The 21,376-nt window shown below is 51.6% G+C and overlaps 3 protein-coding genes across 3 annotated transcripts; 2 read left to right on the top strand and 1 right to left on the bottom strand.

The window, feature by feature from the left end:
- Positions 1–1,721: 1,721 nt before the first annotated feature.
- SLX1 (Slx4p interacting protein) lies at positions 1,722–2,953 on the bottom strand. Its single transcript, XM_024472339.1, has 2 exons — positions 2,733–2,953; positions 1,722–2,563 (listed from the first exon to the last, which is right to left on the bottom strand). The coding sequence occupies exons 1-2, from the start codon at positions 2,783–2,785 to the stop codon at positions 1,804–1,806; spliced, it is 813 nt and encodes a 270-aa protein (XP_024319951.1). The 5' UTR covers positions 2,786–2,953; the 3' UTR covers positions 1,722–1,803.
- A 1,176-nt stretch (positions 2,954–4,129) lies between these two features.
- VC83_08795 (uncharacterized protein) lies at positions 4,130–10,463 on the top strand. Its single transcript, XM_024472338.1, has 5 exons — positions 4,130–4,304; positions 4,382–4,935; positions 5,024–5,072; positions 5,135–8,774; positions 8,828–10,463. Exons 2-5 carry the CDS (start codon positions 4,543–4,545, stop codon positions 9,966–9,968), a joined length of 5,223 nt encoding a protein of 1,740 aa, XP_024319948.1. The 5' UTR covers positions 4,130–4,304; positions 4,382–4,542; the 3' UTR covers positions 9,969–10,463.
- Positions 10,460–12,010, top strand: VC83_08794 (uncharacterized protein; the record flags this gene model as incomplete). Its single annotated transcript, XM_024472337.1, has 6 exons — positions 10,460–10,803; positions 10,880–11,048; positions 11,120–11,127; positions 11,253–11,630; positions 11,748–11,887; positions 11,939–12,010. Exons 1-6 carry the CDS (start codon positions 10,716–10,718, stop codon positions 12,008–12,010), a joined length of 855 nt encoding a protein of 284 aa, XP_024319949.1. The 5' UTR covers positions 10,460–10,715.
- Positions 12,011–21,376: the final 9,366 nt, after the last annotated feature.

Raw genomic sequence — 21,376 nt, 5'->3', positions numbered from 1 at the left:
GATGGAGGAGAGAATGGAGTTTACGACCTCGAAGGAGGTGGAAATTGGTAAGGCTGAGCCTCCATCCATCGCGCCAGGTCTCGAGAAAGCCCCTTGGATCGATGGGACAAAGCTTAATAAAAGCCCATGCTAACAGCCCCCCAGCTCCAACTTTCGAGTCCATGTCCCTCAAGGAGAACCTCCTCCGCGGCATCTACGCGTACGGCTACGAATCTCCCTCCGCCGTGCAATCGCGCGCCATCGTGCAAATCTGCAAAGGCCGCGACACCATCGCGCAAGCGCAATCCGGAACCGGTAAGACGGCCACCTTCTCCATCAGCATGCTGCAGGTCATCGACACCGCGGTGCGCGAGTCGCAGGCCCTCGTGCTCTCGCCGACCCGCGAACTGGCGACGCAGATCCAGTCTGTCGTTATGGCCTTGGGGGATTACATGAACGTGCAGTGCCATGCTTGTATCGGCGGTACGAATGTCGGGGAGGATATCAGGAAGTTGGATTACGGACAGCATATTGTCAGTGGGACTCCGGGGCGTGTGGCTGATATGATCCGTCGCCGCAACCTGCGCACGCGCCACATCAAGATGCTCGTCCTCGATGAAGCGGACGAGCTCCTCAACCGCGGATTCCGCGAGCAGATCTACGACGTCTACCGCTACCTGCCCCCCGCAACGCAAGTCGTCGTCGTCTCCGCCACCCTCCCCTACGACGTCCTCGACATGACGACGAAATTCATGACCGACCCCGTGCGCATCCTCGTCAAGCGCGACGAGCTGACGCTGGAGGGGCTCAAGCAGTACTTCATCGCTGTCGAGAAGGAGGAGTGGAAATTCGACACCCTCTGCGACCTCTACGACACGCTGACGATCACGCAGGCGGTCATCTTCTGCAACACCCGTCGCAAGGTGGACTGGCTGACTGATAAGATGCGTGAGGCGAATTTCACGGTGTCGAGTATGCATGGGGAGATGCCGCAGAAGGAGAGGGATAGCATCATGCAGGATTTCAGACAGGGGAATAGTCGTGTGCTTATCTCGACGGATGTGTGGGCCAGGGGGATTGATGTCCAGCAGGTTAGCTTGGTGATTAATTATGATCTGCCGAGTAACCGTGAGAACTACATCCATAGGATTGGTAGGAGTGGAAGGTTTGGACGCAAGGGTGTGGCGATTAACTTTGTTACGAGCGAGGATGTGAGGATTTTGAGGGATATTGAGTGTAAGTCTTGTCGCGCCTGTGTTGCTATATTGGGATCCGGTTCTAACATCTATCAGTGTACTACTCTACCCAGATCGACGAGATGCCAATGAACGTCGCAGATCTCCTCTCCTAATTGACGCAATAACGTCATAATACCACGAGTTGAGATGGGGAGCATGTACACGCGTCGTATCTGAAAAAAAGGGCAGAGACGAGGAAAGCCATCAGGGCACAATGGGCGCGGAGGAAGGGGAATAATTTCCAAAAAGTGAGCCTAACACTGCCTTTTTCCCCGGCCCCTTTATATTTTTTGGTGGACGATTACTAATACTCGCATAGAATTGCAAATTGCCATCAAAAGGAGTTTAAGCCAGGCCAGCACGGGGAAGGTCGACTGGGAGGGTCTTTGTTTCGATATCTACGTGAGGCGCACGGGCGGGCGCGGGAGTGTATACCAGCCACTTTTCAGATAGCAGATGCGATTATGCAGTCGGTAGTGAATGCAATGCAAATCAAGAGAGGAAACTCGATTAAATTAGCCCAGGGTATCATAATGCACCATCCATCCACCAAGCTCCATGACCAAACCCCCTTCCCAAACTCCCCTCACAACTCCACAACCCCAGCCCAAGAATCCGCTTCACTCTCACTCCCGCTCTCTACCCCGCTCCCACTCGCACTTCCATTCCCCGCAGCACTCGCACTTGCCACTGCACCTATACCCCCTTTCGTCCCCTTCCCACGAATCCGTCCAGTAACCTGGCCAGCTATATCACTCCACCTCATCTCCCCTTTACACCGCGGACATTTGGCCGAGAGTGGTAGAATCTGTCCCTTTCCGCCCTCTTTCTCATCCCGTAGCCCGTGTTTTGCGAGGCATGTGATGTGCGTGGCTACCCCGCATTCGTCGGATGCGCAGATGGGCATTATACCACTCCCCTGTCCGCAAGCCGCGCAGTTACCAACCCGCCTCTCCTCCTCCAGCGGTGCCTTGGACTTTCCTCTACCCTTCCCCTTTGCACCTTTTTCGACCTTCCCCAACGCCGCGAAAATCTCACTATCATAATCCTTCACAACCTCCACCTCCCTCCTTCCCTCCCTCCCCTCCTTCCCCCCAGCCGTGGAACTACACGCCTTCACCCAGGCCCCATACACCTCCTCGCTCTGGAAGTGTAACCGCAGTGGCCAGCGACAGAAAGAGGGGGATGCGAGGAGGTGGTGGAGGGATTTGAGGGAGGAGGGGAGGGTGAGGCGGGGTCTTCGGGCGCGTGGGCGGGGGGTTGGCTGGGTGGAGGTAGTGGTGGTGGTGGTGGTGGTGGAGGGGGGAGGGAGGCGTGTGGAGAGTGTTGGGTGTTGCCATGCCCATCTATTGTCATTAGCTTCTCTTTCCCATGAATTCGCCCATCTATCTCCCATCCATCTCCCATCCCCCTTTCCACATAGAGTGGCACGTGACACCCCTCACCTCCCCCCTCATCTCAACCCATCCCACCAACCCCCAAACAAAACAAACAAAGAAAGAGACCTTCACTCACTCAAACTGCAACGCCCCAACGTGACTCGGGAACCCAACAACCAACACCGGCATCTCCCACGGCCTATGGCTCGCTCTGGCCGTCCTACTCGCACCACCTACCACGACGCCATTGTGTTGTCGTAGGCGCCGCGAGGGAAGGGGGGTCGATCCGATGTAGAGGGAGGAGGGGAGGGGGAGGGAGCGGAGGAGGTAGACTGTGTAGAGGGGGGGGATTGGGGGGGGTGGCATTTTTGGGGGAGGATGAGCATAACTTACGGAGTACTGCAGTATAAATTCCCACCCATCACCTGCTCCTCTAACCTCTTACCACCTACCCGCGCTAACCCACAAGCGGCCCATCCATATTCCATTTTTTACTCCCCTAGCGCCGAAACCAAGTCCTAAGTTACAGTACTGGAGTATCGACACTTTTTCTTTCCCCCACGTCTCTTTTCTTCTTCATACGGAGTGAAGTACATGTGCAGAAGTAGAGAATATACAGCAATCCATATCACTGGACTATCAAAAGTTAGCCAAGGTACATATCATACAAGTACCATACTCTTGATAGAGTAGTCTAGTGATGGGGATTGCTGTATATTCTCTACTTTTGCACATGTACTTCATACTCAAACACCATGCATATGCCACCCACAGACTATATCATCCTCATCCTCATCCTCATCCATAATATCATACATAATATCTACATAATACCATACTCTATCTTCCTCACACCTCTTATTATCCTACCTAGTCAATCAGTATCCCAGGTTATTTCTTTCTCTATGGAGGGTTAGAGGTTAGAGTAGAACAAAGTATATAATACCCTACTCTCTCCTAATACAGTACTCTCCTCTAATACCCTATACAGTCTCTCCTCTAATACCTACTCTCTCCTAATACAGTACTCTCTCCTAAACAATACTCTCCTCTAATACCCTATACAGTACTCTCCTCTAATACCTACTCTCTCCTAATACCCTACCCCTACTCTCTCCTAATACCCTACTCTCTCCTAATACCCTACTCTCTAATACCCTACTCTCTAATACCCTACTCTCTAATACCCTACTCTCTCCTAAACAATACTCTCCTCTAATACCCTACTCTCTAATACCCTACTCTCTAATACCCTACTCTCTAATACCCTACTCTCTCCTAAACAATACTCTCCTCTAATACCCTACTCTCTCCTAATACAGTATTCTGTAATAGAGTACTCTCCTCTAACCTCTAACCTCTAACCTCTAACCTTGCCTAACCCACCACATATACCCACATACCACATATACCACCCCATATATACTTACCGGTACAACTGCTCCCCACCAAAATCGCCCAATATCCCCACACTACCCCATGTACCACTACATCCATCCTCTCAAGACAACCACCCAACTTCCTCACTTTCTCCAATCCCACCTTCGATCTTCCCATACTTATTCCCATGCCACTTACAACTCCAACTGCCATTCCACCACTGTCGACCATAACCCCCACTCTCTTTCTGCTCGACTGCTTAATTCTTATGGCATCATCTCTATTTCTTACTCCACCTGTATAATTTATGTACTAGTATTCGTCTACGGTACCATCATCCCGCCTTATACTCGAAATCCGTTTCCCATCGTGTTGGCACGCACCGCTGACAACACTCGCCCCAAGGCCCTGAGCCAGACCAGCTCGCCCACACCCACCAACAACCCTCATCCTCGAATGCGAACGCTCCAATGCCGTCGATATAGACTGCGGAGACTAGCGAAACCCCAAAGACTCTCACTTCCCTGCCCTCGAGCCGATCACGCCCCCGACCCGGCGTGTGCATAATGGTGCAGGTTCCCACGACGAGCGGCGGCTCGTCGGCCGCCGCGCGCGCCTCCCCAGCCAGCGCGACGGCCAGCAACGCCCCCTCGACCCGAGCGAAGGGCGCCGCGAACGGCAATGCCGCCCCGGCACCGGTGCACCTGAGCGCCATGAAGTCTGCGCCGCTCGACTTGTCGAGTGTGGAGAGGCGAGGCCAGCCGACGGCGAGCCGCGAGACCACCAAGAAGATGCGGCCGCATGGCCTGCAGGAGGCGCCCACGTACCGGCCGACGATGGAGGAGTTCAAGGACCCGTTTCAGTATATGAAGAAGATTGCGCCGGAGGCGTCGCAGTTTGGGATTTGCAAGATTATACCGCCGGTGGATTGGAATCCGGGGTTCGCGATTGATACGGAGGTACGAACGATTCAGGCTGCGGATTCTATACACCCCTCGGCCTGCATGTCGCATCTTGTGCGCTTGTTTATACTGACGTCTAACCTAGAAATTCCACTTCAAGACACGAAAGCAAGAACTCAACTCTATTGAAGGCAGTACGTATAACAAATCCTAGTGGCACGTGCATGGTGACTCTCAGCGCTCTAACACACGACAGGCACCAGAGCGAACTTGACATACCTAGACCAGCTGGCGAGGTTCCATAAGCAGCACGGCACGAGTCTCACTCGGTTCCCCAGCGTCGACAAGCGCCCGCTCGACCTATATAAACTGAAGAAGGCTGTGGAGTCAAGAGGCGGGTTTGAAAAGGTCTGCAAACTGAAGAAATGGGCCGAGATTGGCCGTGACCTGGGATACAGCGGCAAGATCATGTCATCGCTTTCGACCTCTCTGAAGAACTCATACCAGCGGTGGCTGTTCCCTTACGAGGAATACCTTCGACATGCGAAGCCGGGCGTCCAGGCACAGCTAGAATACGAATATGGAGGACCCATAACGCCGTCTCCAGCTACTTCGCCGATGAAGAAATCACACCAACACACACCATCTAGCCTCCGAGACGACTCGCCGGCGGTTTCCGCTTCCGAGGCGCTCAATTCGTCATTACGGAATGTCTATGGGAACGGCACGGAGACGAAAGATATACCAATGGTCGATCGATCGAGCCAATCGACTCCCGCTCCTGCCCCTCCGACGTCTGGCTTCACTCCGGTTAATGCGGGCGGATTTACAGCCGTGAATGCAGGACAGGGGGGGTTTACACCTGTCAATCACGCGCGGCGTGAGAGGGAACCAGAGAGGAGTTTTACGCCTCCAAGGAGAGTTGTGGACAACCCGATGTCTTCGGCCAAGAACACACCCGAATACCGTCCCTCGAACCTCAAATCGACATCATTGACGAATGGGTTCACATCCAACCCGCTCAAGCGCCAAATGAGCCACGACAGCATAGATTCGCGAAAGGAGAATACAACTCCACGTGACGACAGCGACGGCGGCGCAAACGGGCGACGAAGCAAGAGATTAAAGAAGGGAGCAGTGCCGACTGTGGCAGGGTCGCATATGAGCTTCCTACGACCCTTGACGCCGAGGATACCAGGCGAGCCGGGGTCGTTTGCGCCTGGTGAGAAGTGCGAACATTGCGCCAAGGGGGAGGATGCGGGTAGGCTCTTGGTCTGCGAGTCGTGTGATCACGGATACCATATGCAGTGTCTGGACCCCCCGCTCACGCAGAAACCGGATTATGACTGGAATTGCCCGAGGTGTCTTGTGGGTGATGGCCAGTTCGGGTTCGAGGAGGGAAGCATCTACTCCCTTAAGCAGTTCCATGACAAGGCGGCGGATTTCAAGGAGGGGTACTTCCAGAATCGGTTGCCGTTTGACCCGGTTCTCAACTGTCCGCGACCGGTCACTGAGGATGATATTGAGAGGGAGTTTTGGAGGTTGGTTGCTAGCCTTGAGGAGACTGTTGAAGTCGAGTACGGGGCCGATATCCATTCCACGACTCACGGCAGTGGGTTCCCAACGATTGAGAGGAATCCGCGGGATCCGTATTCGACTGATCCTTGGAATCTTAATATCACGCCTCTGCACCCGGACTCCTTGTTCAGGCACATCAAATCCGACATCTCCGGGATGACGGTGCCGTGGCTCTATGTCGGCATGATCTTTTCGACATTCTGCTGGCACAACGAGGATCATTATGCTTATTCTGCCAACTACCAGCACTTTGGCTCGACGAAGACATGGTACGGCATCCCGGGCGAGGATGCAGAGAAGTTCGAGAACGCGATGCGGGAAGCCGTCCCGGAGCTGTTCGAGACGCAGCCGGATCTTTTGTTCCAGCTTGTTACGTTACTTACCCCCGAGCAACTGAAGAAGGCCGGTGTTCGATGCTACGCGCTCGACCAACGCGCCGGGCAGTTTGTGATTACGTTCCCCCAAGCATACCATGCTGGGTTTAACCACGGCTTCAACTTCAACGAGGCTGTCAACTTCGCACCCAAGGATTGGGAGCCGTTTGGGGACGTCGGCGTTGAGAGACTTCAGCAGTTTAGGCGCCAGCCGTGCTTTTCCCATGATGAGCTTCTCTGGACTGCTGCTGAGGGTCACGCGACTGGCGGCGTCACGATCGAGACGGCGGAGTGGCTTGCACCGGCGCTGGAGCGCATGCGAGATAAGGAGATTGGGCTCCGTAAGAACTTCCTGGCTAAGCATAACGACAATAATCACCCCTGCGTTATCACGGATGAGGTTGAAGGCGCGGGACCGCGGTGCCATGTCAAGTTCGAGGTGGATGATCGGGATGTTCTGGAGGAGGAGTATCAGTGCTCTTACTGCAAAGCTTATGCATATTTGTCGAGGTATAAGTGTGATAAGTCGGGCAAGGTTCTGTGTCTTTTGCATGCAGGCAATTACGAATGCTGCGAGATGTCTGAGGAGGAGCGGTATAGGGGCAAGAATCATACGCTACATTATCGACGTACCGAACAGGCTATTAGTAGCATCTATCAGAAGGTTTGCGACAAGGCGCATCTACCAGAGGTATGGGAAGACAAGGTCACCAAGACACTAGAAGAGGACGCAACACCGTCTTTAAAAGTGCTCCGCGCTCTCCTCAATGAGGGGGAGCGCATCCCCTACGACCTCCCCTCCCTCCCAACCCTAAAGACCTTCGTGGACCGCTGCAACGAGTGGGTAGACGAAGCCACCAACTACATCGTTCGCAAACAGCAGAACCGCCGCAAGAGCGAGAAGAGCTGGCGCAAAGGCAGCAAAGCCGCCGAGGCCGAGGAGCGCGAGCGCGAGCTCCGCAAAGTCGAAAACGTCGTCAAGCTCCTCAAGGACGCCGACGCCCTAGGATTCGACTGTCCCGAGATCACCCAGCTGCGCGAGCGCGCCGAGGCCATCACCAGTTTCCAGCGCGACGCCAAGATGGCGCTCGACAACCAGAACGTGAGCGATACGCAGGTGTTTGAGGAGCTGCTCGAGCGCGGGCGCGGGCTCAATGTCGATATGCCCGAGACGGAGCGGCTGGAGGGGGTGGTGGCGAAGAATAAGTGGGATGACAGGGCGAAGGAGGCGAGGGGGCAGTTTTTGTCGTTGACGGATATTAAGGAGCTGATTGCGGCGGCGGAGAAGCTGGAGATTCTGCCGGCGAGTAATAGCTATCTGCGGCACTTTAAGGAGCAGAAGGAGGCGGGGGAGGGGTGGGAGATGAAGGCGAAGGAGCTTATGTCTGCGGAGTCTATTCACTACCCTCAGCTGGAGGCGCTGTCAAATCAGGCGCAGGCTGCTGCTATACCGGTTTCGGCCGAGACGCTGTCGCAGGTTGATCAGATCCTTAACAAGCAGCGCGAAGCCCATCGCCAGATCGTGTCTCTCTACGACCGCAGCAAGGAAGCGGATATCTCGAAGCGGCCTACGTATTCCGAAGTCGTCTTCACGGTAGACAGTCTGCTAGACCTGAATAGCAAGCCGAGCGGCACCCTTGACCTCGAGAAAGAGCAGAAGCGCCACGAGGACTGGATGCGCAAGGGCAAGAAGCTGTTTGGGAAAGCGAACGCCCCGCTGCATATCCTCAAGACGCATATGGAGTATGTGCTTGAGCGCAACCTGGACTGCTTCGATATCATGTATGATAAACCGCGGATGCCGGCCGAGCCGGCATCGAGGGAGCCGAGTCCGGTGGATGGGAAGATGCATACGTGGGAGGATCCGAGGTTCAGGGAGGTGTTTTGTATTTGCCGCAAGGTGGAGGCGGGGATGATGATTGAGTGCGAGTTGTGCCATGAGTGGTAAGAGATCCCCCCCCCTATGATAGATTGTTGTTACTAACTAACTCTCCCAGGTACCACGGCAAATGCCTCAAGATCGCCCGCGGCAAAGTCAAGGAAGACGAAAAATACACCTGCCCCATCTGCGACTGGCGCGTCAAGATCCCCCGCGACGCCGCGCGCCCCAAGCTCGAAGACCTAATCGAGTGGCAGAACGAGATCAAATCCCTCCCCTTCCAGCCCGACGAGGAAGACCTCCTCGCGCGCATCATCGACAACGCGCAGGACTTCCGCAACCACGTCGCGCCCTTCTGCAATCCCATCATGGCGACGTCTGAGGAGTCGTCGATCCTAAGGTTTTATTTACGTAAGATTGAGGGGGCGGAGATATTGTTGGTGAGAGAGACAAATTACTTTCGCGCGCAGTTACATACTTGGTCCCCTGTGGCCCCCGACCCGCCGCCGGTGCTGGAGACGTCGAAATCGACGCGCAAACCGAGACCGACGAAGTTGCAGAAGCTGATGGCGCAGCATGGGGTTGATGATCCGGAGAACCTGCCGCAGAGTCTGAGGACTAGGCAGCATGGGTTTAAACGGAAGAGCAGCGAGCCGCAGTCTGCGCCCCCGAGACCGGCGCTGCAGCCTGCGCCGGGGGGGGGGCACTATGCGATGCAGCAGTTCTCGACGCAGCAGCAGGGGCAGAATGGCGTGTATCCTGGCTCTGGACCTGGGAGAGGACCGAGAGGGGGGATGTTGACGGATTCACCACACCATCAGCAGCAGCAGCAGCCACGGTTTGCGTATGATGAACTCCCATACCCCCCGAGGGAACGTCAGGGGTTCGCACCAATGGGCTTCGTACACGCGCCACCCTATGGCTCTGGGCAAGGCGCAGGACCGTTCACGGGCGCGGCGATGGGGAGGGGTGGGGAGATGACGCTTGATGGGCGCGGGATGGGAAGCCCGCTTGGGAGGGGGTTTGATAGTTCTAGCATCACTGGGGGACTTCCAGGCGGTTCTGGGGGAGGAAGTGGTGGAGGGGGGGGAGGAGGAGGACAGGGGGGGATGGAGAGGTTGTTTAAGGATTTGACGAATGCGGATGAGGACCCTGGGGGGGAGAAGAGAGCGAAGGAGGAGGCGGGTGGGGGGGAGGCGGGGGAGTTGTTGAGGGATATGACGATGTTTGGGGAGGAGTGGGGGGGGATGAGTGAGTGAGGCTCTCTTTTTGGGGTCCGTCCCTCTCTCTGCATCGCCGACTCTCTCTCGACAGTGTCTAGATGGCTTGATGGGTGCGGGGTGCGGTGTGTATGCTGAGGACGTGTAATTATGGGCCAGGGGACACATCTGCTTTCCCAGCCCTGGTTTCCTTTGTCGTCGCTGGGCTGGGCTGGACTGGCTGGGTTGGCTTGTTTTTGAGTTTAAATTTGGGGATGGGGGGAGTTGACTTTTTTGGAGTTTTTTGGCCCAGTAAGGGGGCGGGTGGCATAATAGGACGGGATGGTGGGTGGAAAAAGGGGTTGTATTTGTTCTTGGTCGCTGAAGCTGTTTTGTGGCATGGCTATGGTTGAGGATGGGAGCTGGGGTGTGATTAGAGTTAATTGCTACGCTATGCTATGCGGCTTACTGGCTTGGCTAGCTGGCTTTTTGGTGGGGGTGGGGAAGTGTATTGTTAGATTTACATAGAGAGGAGATGCTTTTACTGTGCTGTGTTCGTATTTTTTATTTTTTATTTTTTCGCGTTGGAAGTGTGCTGAGTAAGACACTGTTTATCATCTCGTACCGCGCCGTAAATTCGAAATCGTATTAGAATCGGCGCTAACTAGCGTCCTCCCCTCGTGACAACGCCGACCGCCGCCTCGGCAACTTTTGAGGCCATTTAATTCCAGCCCATGGCGCGTATCAAAACCAGACTATCTTTCTTTTTACCTTAACTCTACTATAATTGTTGAAACGGAAAAGAAAATGGCGGATGCTCGCAAAACAGTGTTGATTACGGGATGTGCCCCGGGGGGGATTGGACATGCTCTTGCTATGGACTTTCATAATGCTGGTATGCGACCCTGGGTACAACATTTGGCGTCACGTCACTGTCACCGCCAGCTGCTAATATGTGTATACACACCCAGGCCTCCGCGTCTTCGCCACAGCGCGGGATAAAGTTGCGTTAATGGATTTGGAGGATCTGGGGATTGAGACGTTCTCTTTTGATGTCACGTCCCAGGCGGATCGGGTGAGGATTAGGGAGGAGCTGGAGAGGGTTGCGGGGGGGAGCTTGGATGTGCTGGTTAATAATGCGTGAGTTTACCCCCTCCCGCTATACCCCTCACGTGCGTGGTCTGGGGCTAATTCATGATTTGTGAATATAGGGGAAAGAGTAAGTTGTATTTTCATTTATTCGTCTACGCCAGAGGGCGCCCGGGGGGTTAGGGGGGATATATGACGATTCCCAAATCTCGGTGACTTTCCTTACGGGGGACCCTTTACTTACCATTCTACCAGACTGCACCGTCCCCGCCATCGAAGTCTCAGATGAAGACATCCACTCAACCTTCGAAACCAACATCTTCTCCGTAATCTCCATCATCCGCGAGCTCTCCCCCCTCCTCATCCTCGCAAAGGGTAAAATCGTCAACATCGGCTCCATCACCGCCGTAACCCCCTACGTCTTCGGCGCCGTCTACAACGCCACCAAAGGCGCGCTCCAAGCCTACTCCAACACCCTTCGTCTAGAACTTGCCCCGTTCGGTGTCAGGGTGATCCTCGTGGTGACGGGGGGTGTGCAGAGTAGGATCGCGAGGACGGATAGGACGTTGGGGGAGGATAGTTTGTATTTGCCTATTAATGCGGAGTATTTGAGGAGGGTTAAGCATTCGCAGGGTGAGTTAGGTTTCTCTGTTGTCCTTTTGGTTGTTTTTCTGGATTCTTGGGGCTGCCGGGGAAGGGGGTAGGGGGAGTGGGAGACGGGGGTTGATATAGGAAGCTAACAACCAGCAGAGGGCGCAATGCCCACCTCCGCCTACTCCGCCAGCGTCGTTCACGAGGTCCTAAAGACCAACCCCCCGAACTGGGTATGGCAGGGCAATCGCTCGTGGATAATCTGGTTCTTGGACCGATTCGCGCCGAGGAGTGTTTGGGTGAGTAGCATGAGGACGACTTTCCCGATGATATGTGCTGATGATGAGTAGGATTATATCTTCCCTTCGATGTTTGGGCTGGCGAGGTTGAGACAGATTGTTGCGAAGCGGGGGAGTGTTTAGGGGTGGGTGAGGGAAGAAGGTTGGGGGGTGGCAAGGGGCAGGGGGCAGGAGGGACTTTATGTGGTGGTAAGCGGCTGGGATCGCGAGGGCATTATACGGTTGTAAGTAAACAGAGGGGTTGGTTTGTAAGGAGGTTTATAGTACTATAGAAGGAGAAGCATTGGCTCTCAAATCCCTCCCCCGTCAGTCAAGCACACCACCATATAATCCCCCCCCCCCAAAATAACTCCCACATACGACCATAGAGTCAAGAGAATTGGGCATCTCTGCCGGAGATGGTCGCTGAATGCAACTACTTTGAGAACTTGATAACCAATTGCTGCATCGCGTGAACGGTTCCGAGGCCAATGCTGCTTTTATCCGACACCACCACCACACGAAACGGCCAAACGTACACGGCCATCGCAAAACGGGAAGATGTACGAGCTAGCGCTTTTCAAGGCAGACAAATACTGTAGTAAAAATTACAATTATCGTATAAAGTCCTCTGTTTTCCAATGTTGGAAGTCGACTTTCCAAATCCCGGAAACGATAAATCGGGTGTCTAGAGGTTGATTGTCCATAGGTTGATCGACTACTCGCCCAAAACCTCCCGACCTTGGTTCATTGACTACTCACCTCCAACACCCCTTTATTCTGAGATTTAATTTATTCCATTTATTCTAAAATAGCCCAAGTCATCATGTTTACATTTCAGAGACAGTTGCAAAGCACTCAAGAGCATGGCTTCGATGATTCCATGGTCAACAGGTCGTTGCAGAACCAACTTCTAGCTAGGGAACAGAGGCTCGAGAGTCAAACTCAGCGCAAACAGCTTACACAGCCTTCAATTAAATCCTATCGTCACATCCAATTTTCTAAAGCGTCCAGGACTTGATACACTCGAGCGCTTGTACTGTGTCTGGAAAATAGCTGCGCTCGGTCCTCATTGATTGTATTTGAGGCTCTTGAAAACAGCCTCTTAGGCTCATCGCTCATTGCTAGTATTGTCAAAACATCGATTGCCTAACGAGACAAATTGGGATATGCCTCTTGTTGTGAGGCCTCTTTCCACCAATCAATTGGCCGCTGTTTACTCTTCTGGCTAAGTCGAGGAGTCAAGCAATACATCTCATACTCCTCACATTCTTCATCCTAAGGGTTGTTCTGCTGCCGGAATTTTGAGACCTCTGACTAGCCACCTTCATAGACCCTTTGAGGCTCTAAAAGATCCTCAAAAATGTTTGAAGTACTGTAATAAGTCTTCTAGAAGGCTAACATGTCCTTTTTAGCTTGATTAACCCAATTAGGCCATTGCTTTGTAAAGTACACCCATTTGATCTAAGGATTAAGAACAATTGAAGCAATATAAGCCTCACTTGCCTCTGTTATATTGTAGTACTTGTTGAGCTTATTCTATGCATTATTAGCCATAGATTTAATTACATCTGAATATTTGATTTTCATTTTTGACTCTGTAATGTCTTTGAAAAGCTTAAGCAAAAAATCCATGGTTATAACCACCTTGCTAAGAGAGCCAAACGGACCTTCTACATCAAGTGTAGTTTGTTCTAGGATCTTGAGAATCCTAAATACTTCTTTAAGACAAGACCACTCATTAGTAGTTAAAGTATCATCCTAAAGCTCGTCCTTGTGTTCTAAGCAAAACATCTGAAATACAGGCTAAACACCAGGCCATAGAGTGCAGCCAATCATATAAGACCATGAGTTCTAACAAGTTGAATTGTCCTGTTTAAGCCTTTTGCCTTAGCTATACTCCCTAAATTCAGCAATTCGTTATAGCGACCATTATACAAAAACAACAATGTTGTGAAGCTTTCTAAGAGCCCCATTTGTGCGCTAATTGGCTAGTTCAAGTGGTGTTGAATTAGGTGAAACGCTGTGCTTAGTATCACTAAAAAGGAAGGCTTGAGCTATGAGATTGATGATGTGACCCATACAACGAAGTCTATGATGCTTGCTATTGTTAGCAAGCAGAATGGGAAAGCAGATGCTCTTACCCAAAGGCTAGGGGATCGGCTAGAAGGAAATGAAGAGGATGACCGACAGAAGCAGCAGCTTTAAATGATGCTACTAATGGAAAAACTACACCTAGATCTTATACAGCAGCTAGAACTCAAAAGTCGAGAGTAGGCACAAGATGCTCAACTTGCACTAATCCTACTACAAGATCAGAGCATCCACGACATGATCCGAGCTATGTAGCTTCAAGATGAACTATGCAAGGATACGATCCAAAGACTATAGAACAACAAGTGAGATAGTCTAAGTATAGCCTTAGCACATTATGAAGATGGACTCCTACTCTACCAAAATCAAGTTTGGATCCTAGAAGACGTCTAAGTTAAACTCCTCTATAAGGTTCATGACCAGCTAGTAATGACACCCTAGAATTAGGAAGATGATTCGCATCATTAAGAGACAGTACTACTAGCCTCAGATGGACAAGACTATCACTTAATATGTAAGGAATTGCCATATCTACAAGAATTAAAACCAACCTAGGACATTGTCATGACACTCCTTCAATATTTGTGCCATGACCCTTCGATTCACTTTAGTCTCTAGTACTTATTTCACTATGTCATTCACTTCACCTGCTTCACTCACTTCGCTCACTTCGCTTCACTTGCTGACCTAGATCAGCCCAAATGTTGACTACTGGCTTAGGCTCTCTTGTATATTGGCTCGCTTCACTAGGGCGCGCTTAGCTAGGGTTCGGTTAATTAGTGCCTTCGCTTATTTGGCACTAGGGATTTTTACTGTTATATAAGCACTTATTGCTCATGTCTCTTATTGATCTTTAGTTAGCAAATTATATACTACTTGGCCTTCTTGCAAATCATCCTGCTTCGACTTACTTTGCATCCCCTTACTTCGAGTCGAACCACTTAGCCAACCTGTTAGTCTCACCACTTGACCTCTATGGTATAAAGTATATGCTTTGGAGCCTGAACTACTATACCTTGTCCTACTGCTTCGAGTATCGAAGTCTTCACATTATACTTCGGATACTTCTGCAGACTTGAAGGTCAGCCTCAGTTCGAACTGTCCTTACAGACATATGTTACGACGGAACAAGAAGGCTGGCCAACTACAGGACAGGAAGGAGGGAGGTCGCATGAGACCGGCCCTGGTACCTGGAGGGGCAGCGGGGAATAGTAGTTCCGAAAGTATCACGTGACGGACTCGCAGGAGGATGAGAAGAGTCCTAAGAGTCCAGGACTCCGAGGACTCGAGTGAGTTCCCAGGAGTCCACTAGGCACGTGATGGACTCGCAGGATGATGAGAAGAGTCCTAAGAGTCCAGGACTCTGAGGACTCGAGTGAGTTCCCAAGAGTCCACTAGGCACGACGCCACTATATAAGTAGATAGTATTTCCTTAGATAGGAGCTTCGTGCTCAACTCAATACAGTATTTGTTATATACTAGTAACGTGTTACTTGAAGCCTTTGTGTCTGATCCCCTGCCTCCTCTGATAAGTAAACCTTTACGCAAGAGAACCTCTGTGTCTTCTATCGTTTAGAAGTCAGCGTTACACTTTGAGCACCACTTCTACGAGGTACCGGCTTACACACAAAGCAACATGTCTGTCGTCAGTTCGAAGGGGAAAACCCCCACCACGCCAACTTCGTCTCAGAGGTCTAAGCCTGAGAATGAAGAGATGCCCGATGCACCCACCGTCAACGAACTCAAGGAAACTCTACGCGTCAAGTTGCCCGACACTTACTCCGGCAACCGAAAGGAACTTGAGGTGTTTTTGCTACAGGTCGAACTGTACCAGCACTTCAATGATGAGAAGTTTCCCACCCAGGAGAGCTATGCCCTGTGGACTGCATCCTACCTTAGGGGGGAAGCCCTGCGATGGATCGAACCATTCCTCAAGGACTATTTCAAATATGAAAGTACCAATGGAAGCATGACAACTACGCAGACTATGTTTGGCAGCTGGAATGGATTCTGTAAGGAAATCCGACGCATGTTCGGAGACATCGATGAGATTAAGACCGCGGAAGACCATCTGTTTGCACTTAAGCAGACTGGCAGCGCCCTCACATACTCCACAGAATTCCAGAGATACGGCAATCAGACAGGATGGGACGCCAGCGCACTCATCAGCCACTACCGACGTGGGCTGAAGAGCCATATACGTATGGAACTTGCCCGTTTGGAACAACAACCAACGGACATGGTAGCGCTAATCGAACATACGGTCCGAATCGACAATCGACTATACGAATTCCAGAAGGAACGTCGGACCTATGACAAGCCCAAGAAAGTTACCCCTACCGGGGAAACGAGGGCAGACGACGGGATCAACACCCGCGAGACAAACCGTTGGTCGGACCCAATGGAACTCGATGCCACGTTCAAACCTGGACGACCCCGTGACCCTAAGAAAGACAGACAATTCAAGAACGACTCTGTTTTAACTGCGACAAGCCAGGCCACATGGCCCGAGACTGCAGACAGCCAAAGAAAGGGAACGGCGGACGCAAAGTCGGCAAACAACTCAATGCCACCTGGACAGGACAGTTGAACGCAACGTTTGTGAGCAAACAGGACTGGGGAATAAACGGCGAAAGCACCCCAGAAGACGAGAGCTCAGATGAAGGGTCGGAGGCGGAATCGTTCACCGTCTCGGAACAGGAGACCTTCGATGAACTCGCACCTACGGAACCAATGAGTCCACGGTGCAAGAACGTAGTAAGACGCATGGCAAAACACACCCACGCGAAGATTAGGGCCGAACGAGACAAGCCCAATGGCCAGAGGAGAATCCCCATGCTTAAAGACCTCTACGGGAACCTGTTACAGGGACTTCCGTTAAAATGCAAGGTGGACGACTGCAAGGATGACCTCTGGAGATACTACGACCAACTAACGAATACCCGCAGGCTGCTTGGCACGTCCCAAGACGTAGCTAAGTTGGAAGCCCAAGAAGCGGAAGAACTGGAGAAGGATGTCGAGCATATGGCTAAACTGAAGTATATGAAAAGCGTCAAACTTTACTACCAGGACCGCAGGAGAGCCCTGAAGAAGTACGACGAGAAAGCCAGAGATATGCTCCGACGGGAAAATGCGAGACCCACTCCACGCATCGAAAGGAGAGCCATGGAGCAACTAGACACGTTCTCCACGCCTCCGAGGGAAGATAGTGCATGGGTGAGAGGACAGCGGGAACTATCAACGACAGACGCAACAGAGACTGATCATCCCTGGCACGCGTATGTCTACTGGGAGTATTGCAGCGAAGATGATTGCAAGCTCCACTGGAAAAAGAAACACCAGAATCAGTTGTTTCCCCGATCCTCGCCCAGGATACACTTCAGAGACGCAGAGCAAGTTCACGCCCTCAGGCGAAGCCAGTCTGAAGGAGACTTGCCTATCAAAAGCGAACAGGTATACAAGAAATACCCACATCTGCTAGACGAAGCAGAAGAGCGAGGGAAACGATCTCCCCAAGGACCACCATTGGAAGCGGATGAATACTATCCTTCCTCGGACGAGTCAAAAAACTAGGAGTCCTCGACGGTAGGCCACCGGCGAGCGACATGAAGAGGCCTAGTACAGACCAGCTATGCGCCACGACGGGCAGCATGCAACTATATGTGGTCGCTAAGATACAACAGCGACACCTCCGAGCAATGATTGACTCAGGAGCGACGGGCAACTTTATGACAAAGAAAGTAGCAGACACGCAAGGTTTCAAGACGCAATTGAAAACCGAACCATACCCGTTAATGGTCGTAGATGGAGAGCCCATCTCGACTAATGAAGGAATGGTGACCCACGAAACGGTCCCATTGGAAATGGTCATGCTACACGGGCACAAGGAAACGATTCAGTTTGACATCGTGCACATGGACAACCATGCGTGCATCCTTGGTGTGCCATGGCTCAAGAAAACACAACCCCCAGATCGACTGGTGGAACGAGAAAGTTGTGATGAGCCAGTGCGCGTGTGAACAACGGACGGACACGCGACAACGGGAGAAACCCTCCCAGGGCCGGAAGGAGTTATGTGCAACCTCCGAGCTCGATGACCTAGCCCAGGCATCCTCACCGACGAGTATACCGGTGGAGTACAAGGAATACGAGCGATTATTCCAGGAAGGCCCTAAGAACGAGGCGCTTCCTAAGCACCAACCATGGGATCACGAGATACCTTTGGAGAAAGACAAGAGTCCACCGTTCGGACCAATATATCAGCTATCGGAAAAAGGAGCTGAAGGTACTTAAGGAGTACATTGATGATAACCTAGCAAAAGGATTCATCAGACCATCCACATCACCAGCAGGAAGTCCGGTGCTTTTCGTACCAAAGAAAGACGGCTCCCTACGGTTATGTGTGGACTATCGAGCGTTGAACAACATCACAATCAAGGACAGGTATGCCCTGCCGTTAATCAACGAACTACACGATAGATTTCAAGGAGCAAAGATCTTCAGTAAGCTAGATCTGCGAGGAGCATACAACCTGATCCGAATCAAGGCTGGGGAAGAGTGGAAAACAGCATTCCGCACCCGCTATGGCCTATTCGAGTATCAAGTCATGCCCTTTGGGCTAACAAACGCACCCGCATCTATGCAACGACTGATGAATGATGCTTTGCACGAATACTTAGACATCTTTACCATTGTCTACCTAGACGATGTCCTGGTGTATTCAGCAACCAAGGAGGAGCATGTCAAGCATGTCAAACTCGTCCTGAAGAAACTAAAGGAGTACAGCTTACTCCTCAAACCAGAGAAGTGCGAGTTCCATAAAAACCAAGTCGAATTCTTGGGTTACATTATTGGAACGCATGGCATCAAGATGGACCAAGCAAAAGTAACGGCAGTGTTGGAATGGCCAACACCGACCACGGTCAAGGAAGTGCAAGCCTTCCTAGGCTTCGCCAACTTCTACCGAAGATTCATCTCGGGATATTCCAAGGTAGCTCAACCACTCACGGAGCTTACCAGAAAGGATCTCGAATTCAAATGGACGGACAAGGCAGAGGCTGCTTTCCAGGAACTTAGACGAAGTTCACGGAAGCACCTATCCTTGCTACATTTGACCCTGCAAAGAAGATCATCCTCGAAACGGACTCTTCTGACTTCGCAATTGGAGCATGTCTGAATCAACCAGACGAGAACGGTAAGTTCAAACCAATCGCGTACTACTCTAGGAAACTGTCACCCGCGGAACTCAATTACGACATCCACGACAAGGAGCTACTGGCTATTGTCGTTGCCTTTGAGCAGTGGCGAGTATATCTTGAGGGATCCACCTACCCTGTGCAGGTATGGACGGATCACAAGAACCTCATATATTTCACCACGACCAAGGTTTTAAACCGCAGACAAGTCCGCTGGGCAGAAACCCTCGCAGCCTACAACTTCACGATAACCTATCGCAAGGGCTCCGAGAATGCAAGAGCAGACGCTCTCAGCAGACGGACCGACTACGCCGGCCCAAAGGAAGAAAGACCTAGAGCAATTCTGAAGAAAACAGATGCAGGAATACAGTACAACGAGTTACTAGCGACGATCTCAGTCATCGAAGATACAGAACTCGAGGAAAGACTCAAGAAAGCTTACGCAACAGACGAATGCGCCAAGCGAGTCTTGTCCAAAGTCGAAGGCGACTTCACCATCGACGAACAAGGATTGATTCGATACAAAGGTTAGTGTATGTCCCAAGTCAAATGAGACGCCCGCTGGTGCAAGAACAACACTCGTTACCAGCACACGGTCATCAGGGAGTAACACGAACCTTCGAACGAATCACTCGACACTACTACTTCCCAGGTATGAGGAAGCAGGTAGAGACAGTGGTAAGAGAGTGCGACATTTGCAGCAAGTCAAAATCCAATAGGCATCTGCCATACGGACAACTCAAGTCGACACCAGTACCAAAAGGAGCGTGGAAATCAATAGCTTTGGACTTCATCGTCAAGCTTCCACCCTCCAAGGACCCGTTAACAGGAATAGAATACGACTCTATCCTCGTCATCACGGAAAGACTCACGAAATATGGGAAGTTTATACCATATCTAGAAGCTAGCGACGCCGAGGCGCTCGCATATACCTTCATTCGAGTCATATTAGCCGATCATGGGATGCCAGAAGAAATCATCTCAGATAGAGACAAGCTCTTTACTTCGAAATTCTGGAAATCATTGATGGCGCTACTGGGAACAAATCATAAGCTATCAACAGCTTTTCATCCCCAGACAGACGGCCAAACAGAAAGATTAAATCAGACCCTTGAACAGTACCTGCGAAGCTATGTCAATCATCAACAGGATAACTGGGTTCAGATCTTACCCATCGCACAGTTTGCATATAACAGCGCGATGACAGAAGCAACGAAAGTCTCACCGTTCTTTGCCAATTATGGCTACCAGCCAGAAGCATATAGGCAACCAAGACCGGATGAATCACGAGCTGAACAAGCCCTGATCGTGGTGGAACAACTGAAATCGTTCCACGAACAACTTGCGACGGACATCCAATTCTTAAATGAACGATCCGCCGCATACGCAAACAAGAAGCGCAGTATGGAACCTGCCTTCAAGGAGGGGGATAAAGTATACCTACTCCGGAAACATATCAAAACGAAACGACCAAGCACAAAGTTGGACTTCAAGAAATTGGGACCATTCAAAATATTGAACAAAGTCAGCTCAGTTAATTACAGACTGCAGCTACCCAGGAAGTCTAGACTACACCCGGTATTTCATGTCTCACTACTGGAACCAGCAAGAGGAAATACCCCAATTGCGACCGACACCGAACTCCAACCCGAGAATGAGATAATCGAATATGAGGTCGAAGCGATCCTAGACAGAAGGTTAGTAGGACGTCGAGAAGAGTTTTTGATAAAATGGGAAAATTACGAACCTACGGATAATTCGTGGGAACCAACAAGGAACATCAGCAAAGAACTGCTGGAGGAATATCGACGCCGCCATCCGCCAGCCATTGATCCCAAGATGCAGGGGAGTAGGCCAGTGGATCGGAGGAAGCGGAGGTCCCGGTCACAGACGAGGAGGCAGCGCTAACTGCCTGTTCCTCGCCTCAACAGCGTCACGCTTCTCAGCAGCCACACGTTCGGCCTCCTCTGCCGCATCAAGCTCGTCGAGGGGGTTTTCAAACCTCGTCGGAGCATATCTTTACCACGGGTTCGGATGAGGCGTTTCTGCTTCCGCAGACGAAGTAACTTCGAAAGGGTTTCTTCCTCTTCGCGATCCAGGCGATCCTCCTCCCGTTCGAGCTTCACCCAGTCGGGATGCTCAGGACCCATACAGTCACACTTTTCTTTCAAGTTGCGACGAACGCAACGCACTCGGCGCAAATCATTTGGAGACGACACGC

The sequence above is a fragment of the Pseudogymnoascus destructans genome (assembly GCF_001641265.1).
Source record: "Pseudogymnoascus destructans isolate 20631-21 unplaced genomic scaffold scaffold_32, whole genome shotgun sequence".
Taxonomy (NCBI): Eukaryota; Fungi; Ascomycota; class Leotiomycetes; order Thelebolales; family Thelebolaceae; genus Pseudogymnoascus; species Pseudogymnoascus destructans.
The sequence above is the reverse complement of the archived record's forward strand: the minus strand, read 5'-3'. Positions and strand labels throughout refer to the sequence as shown.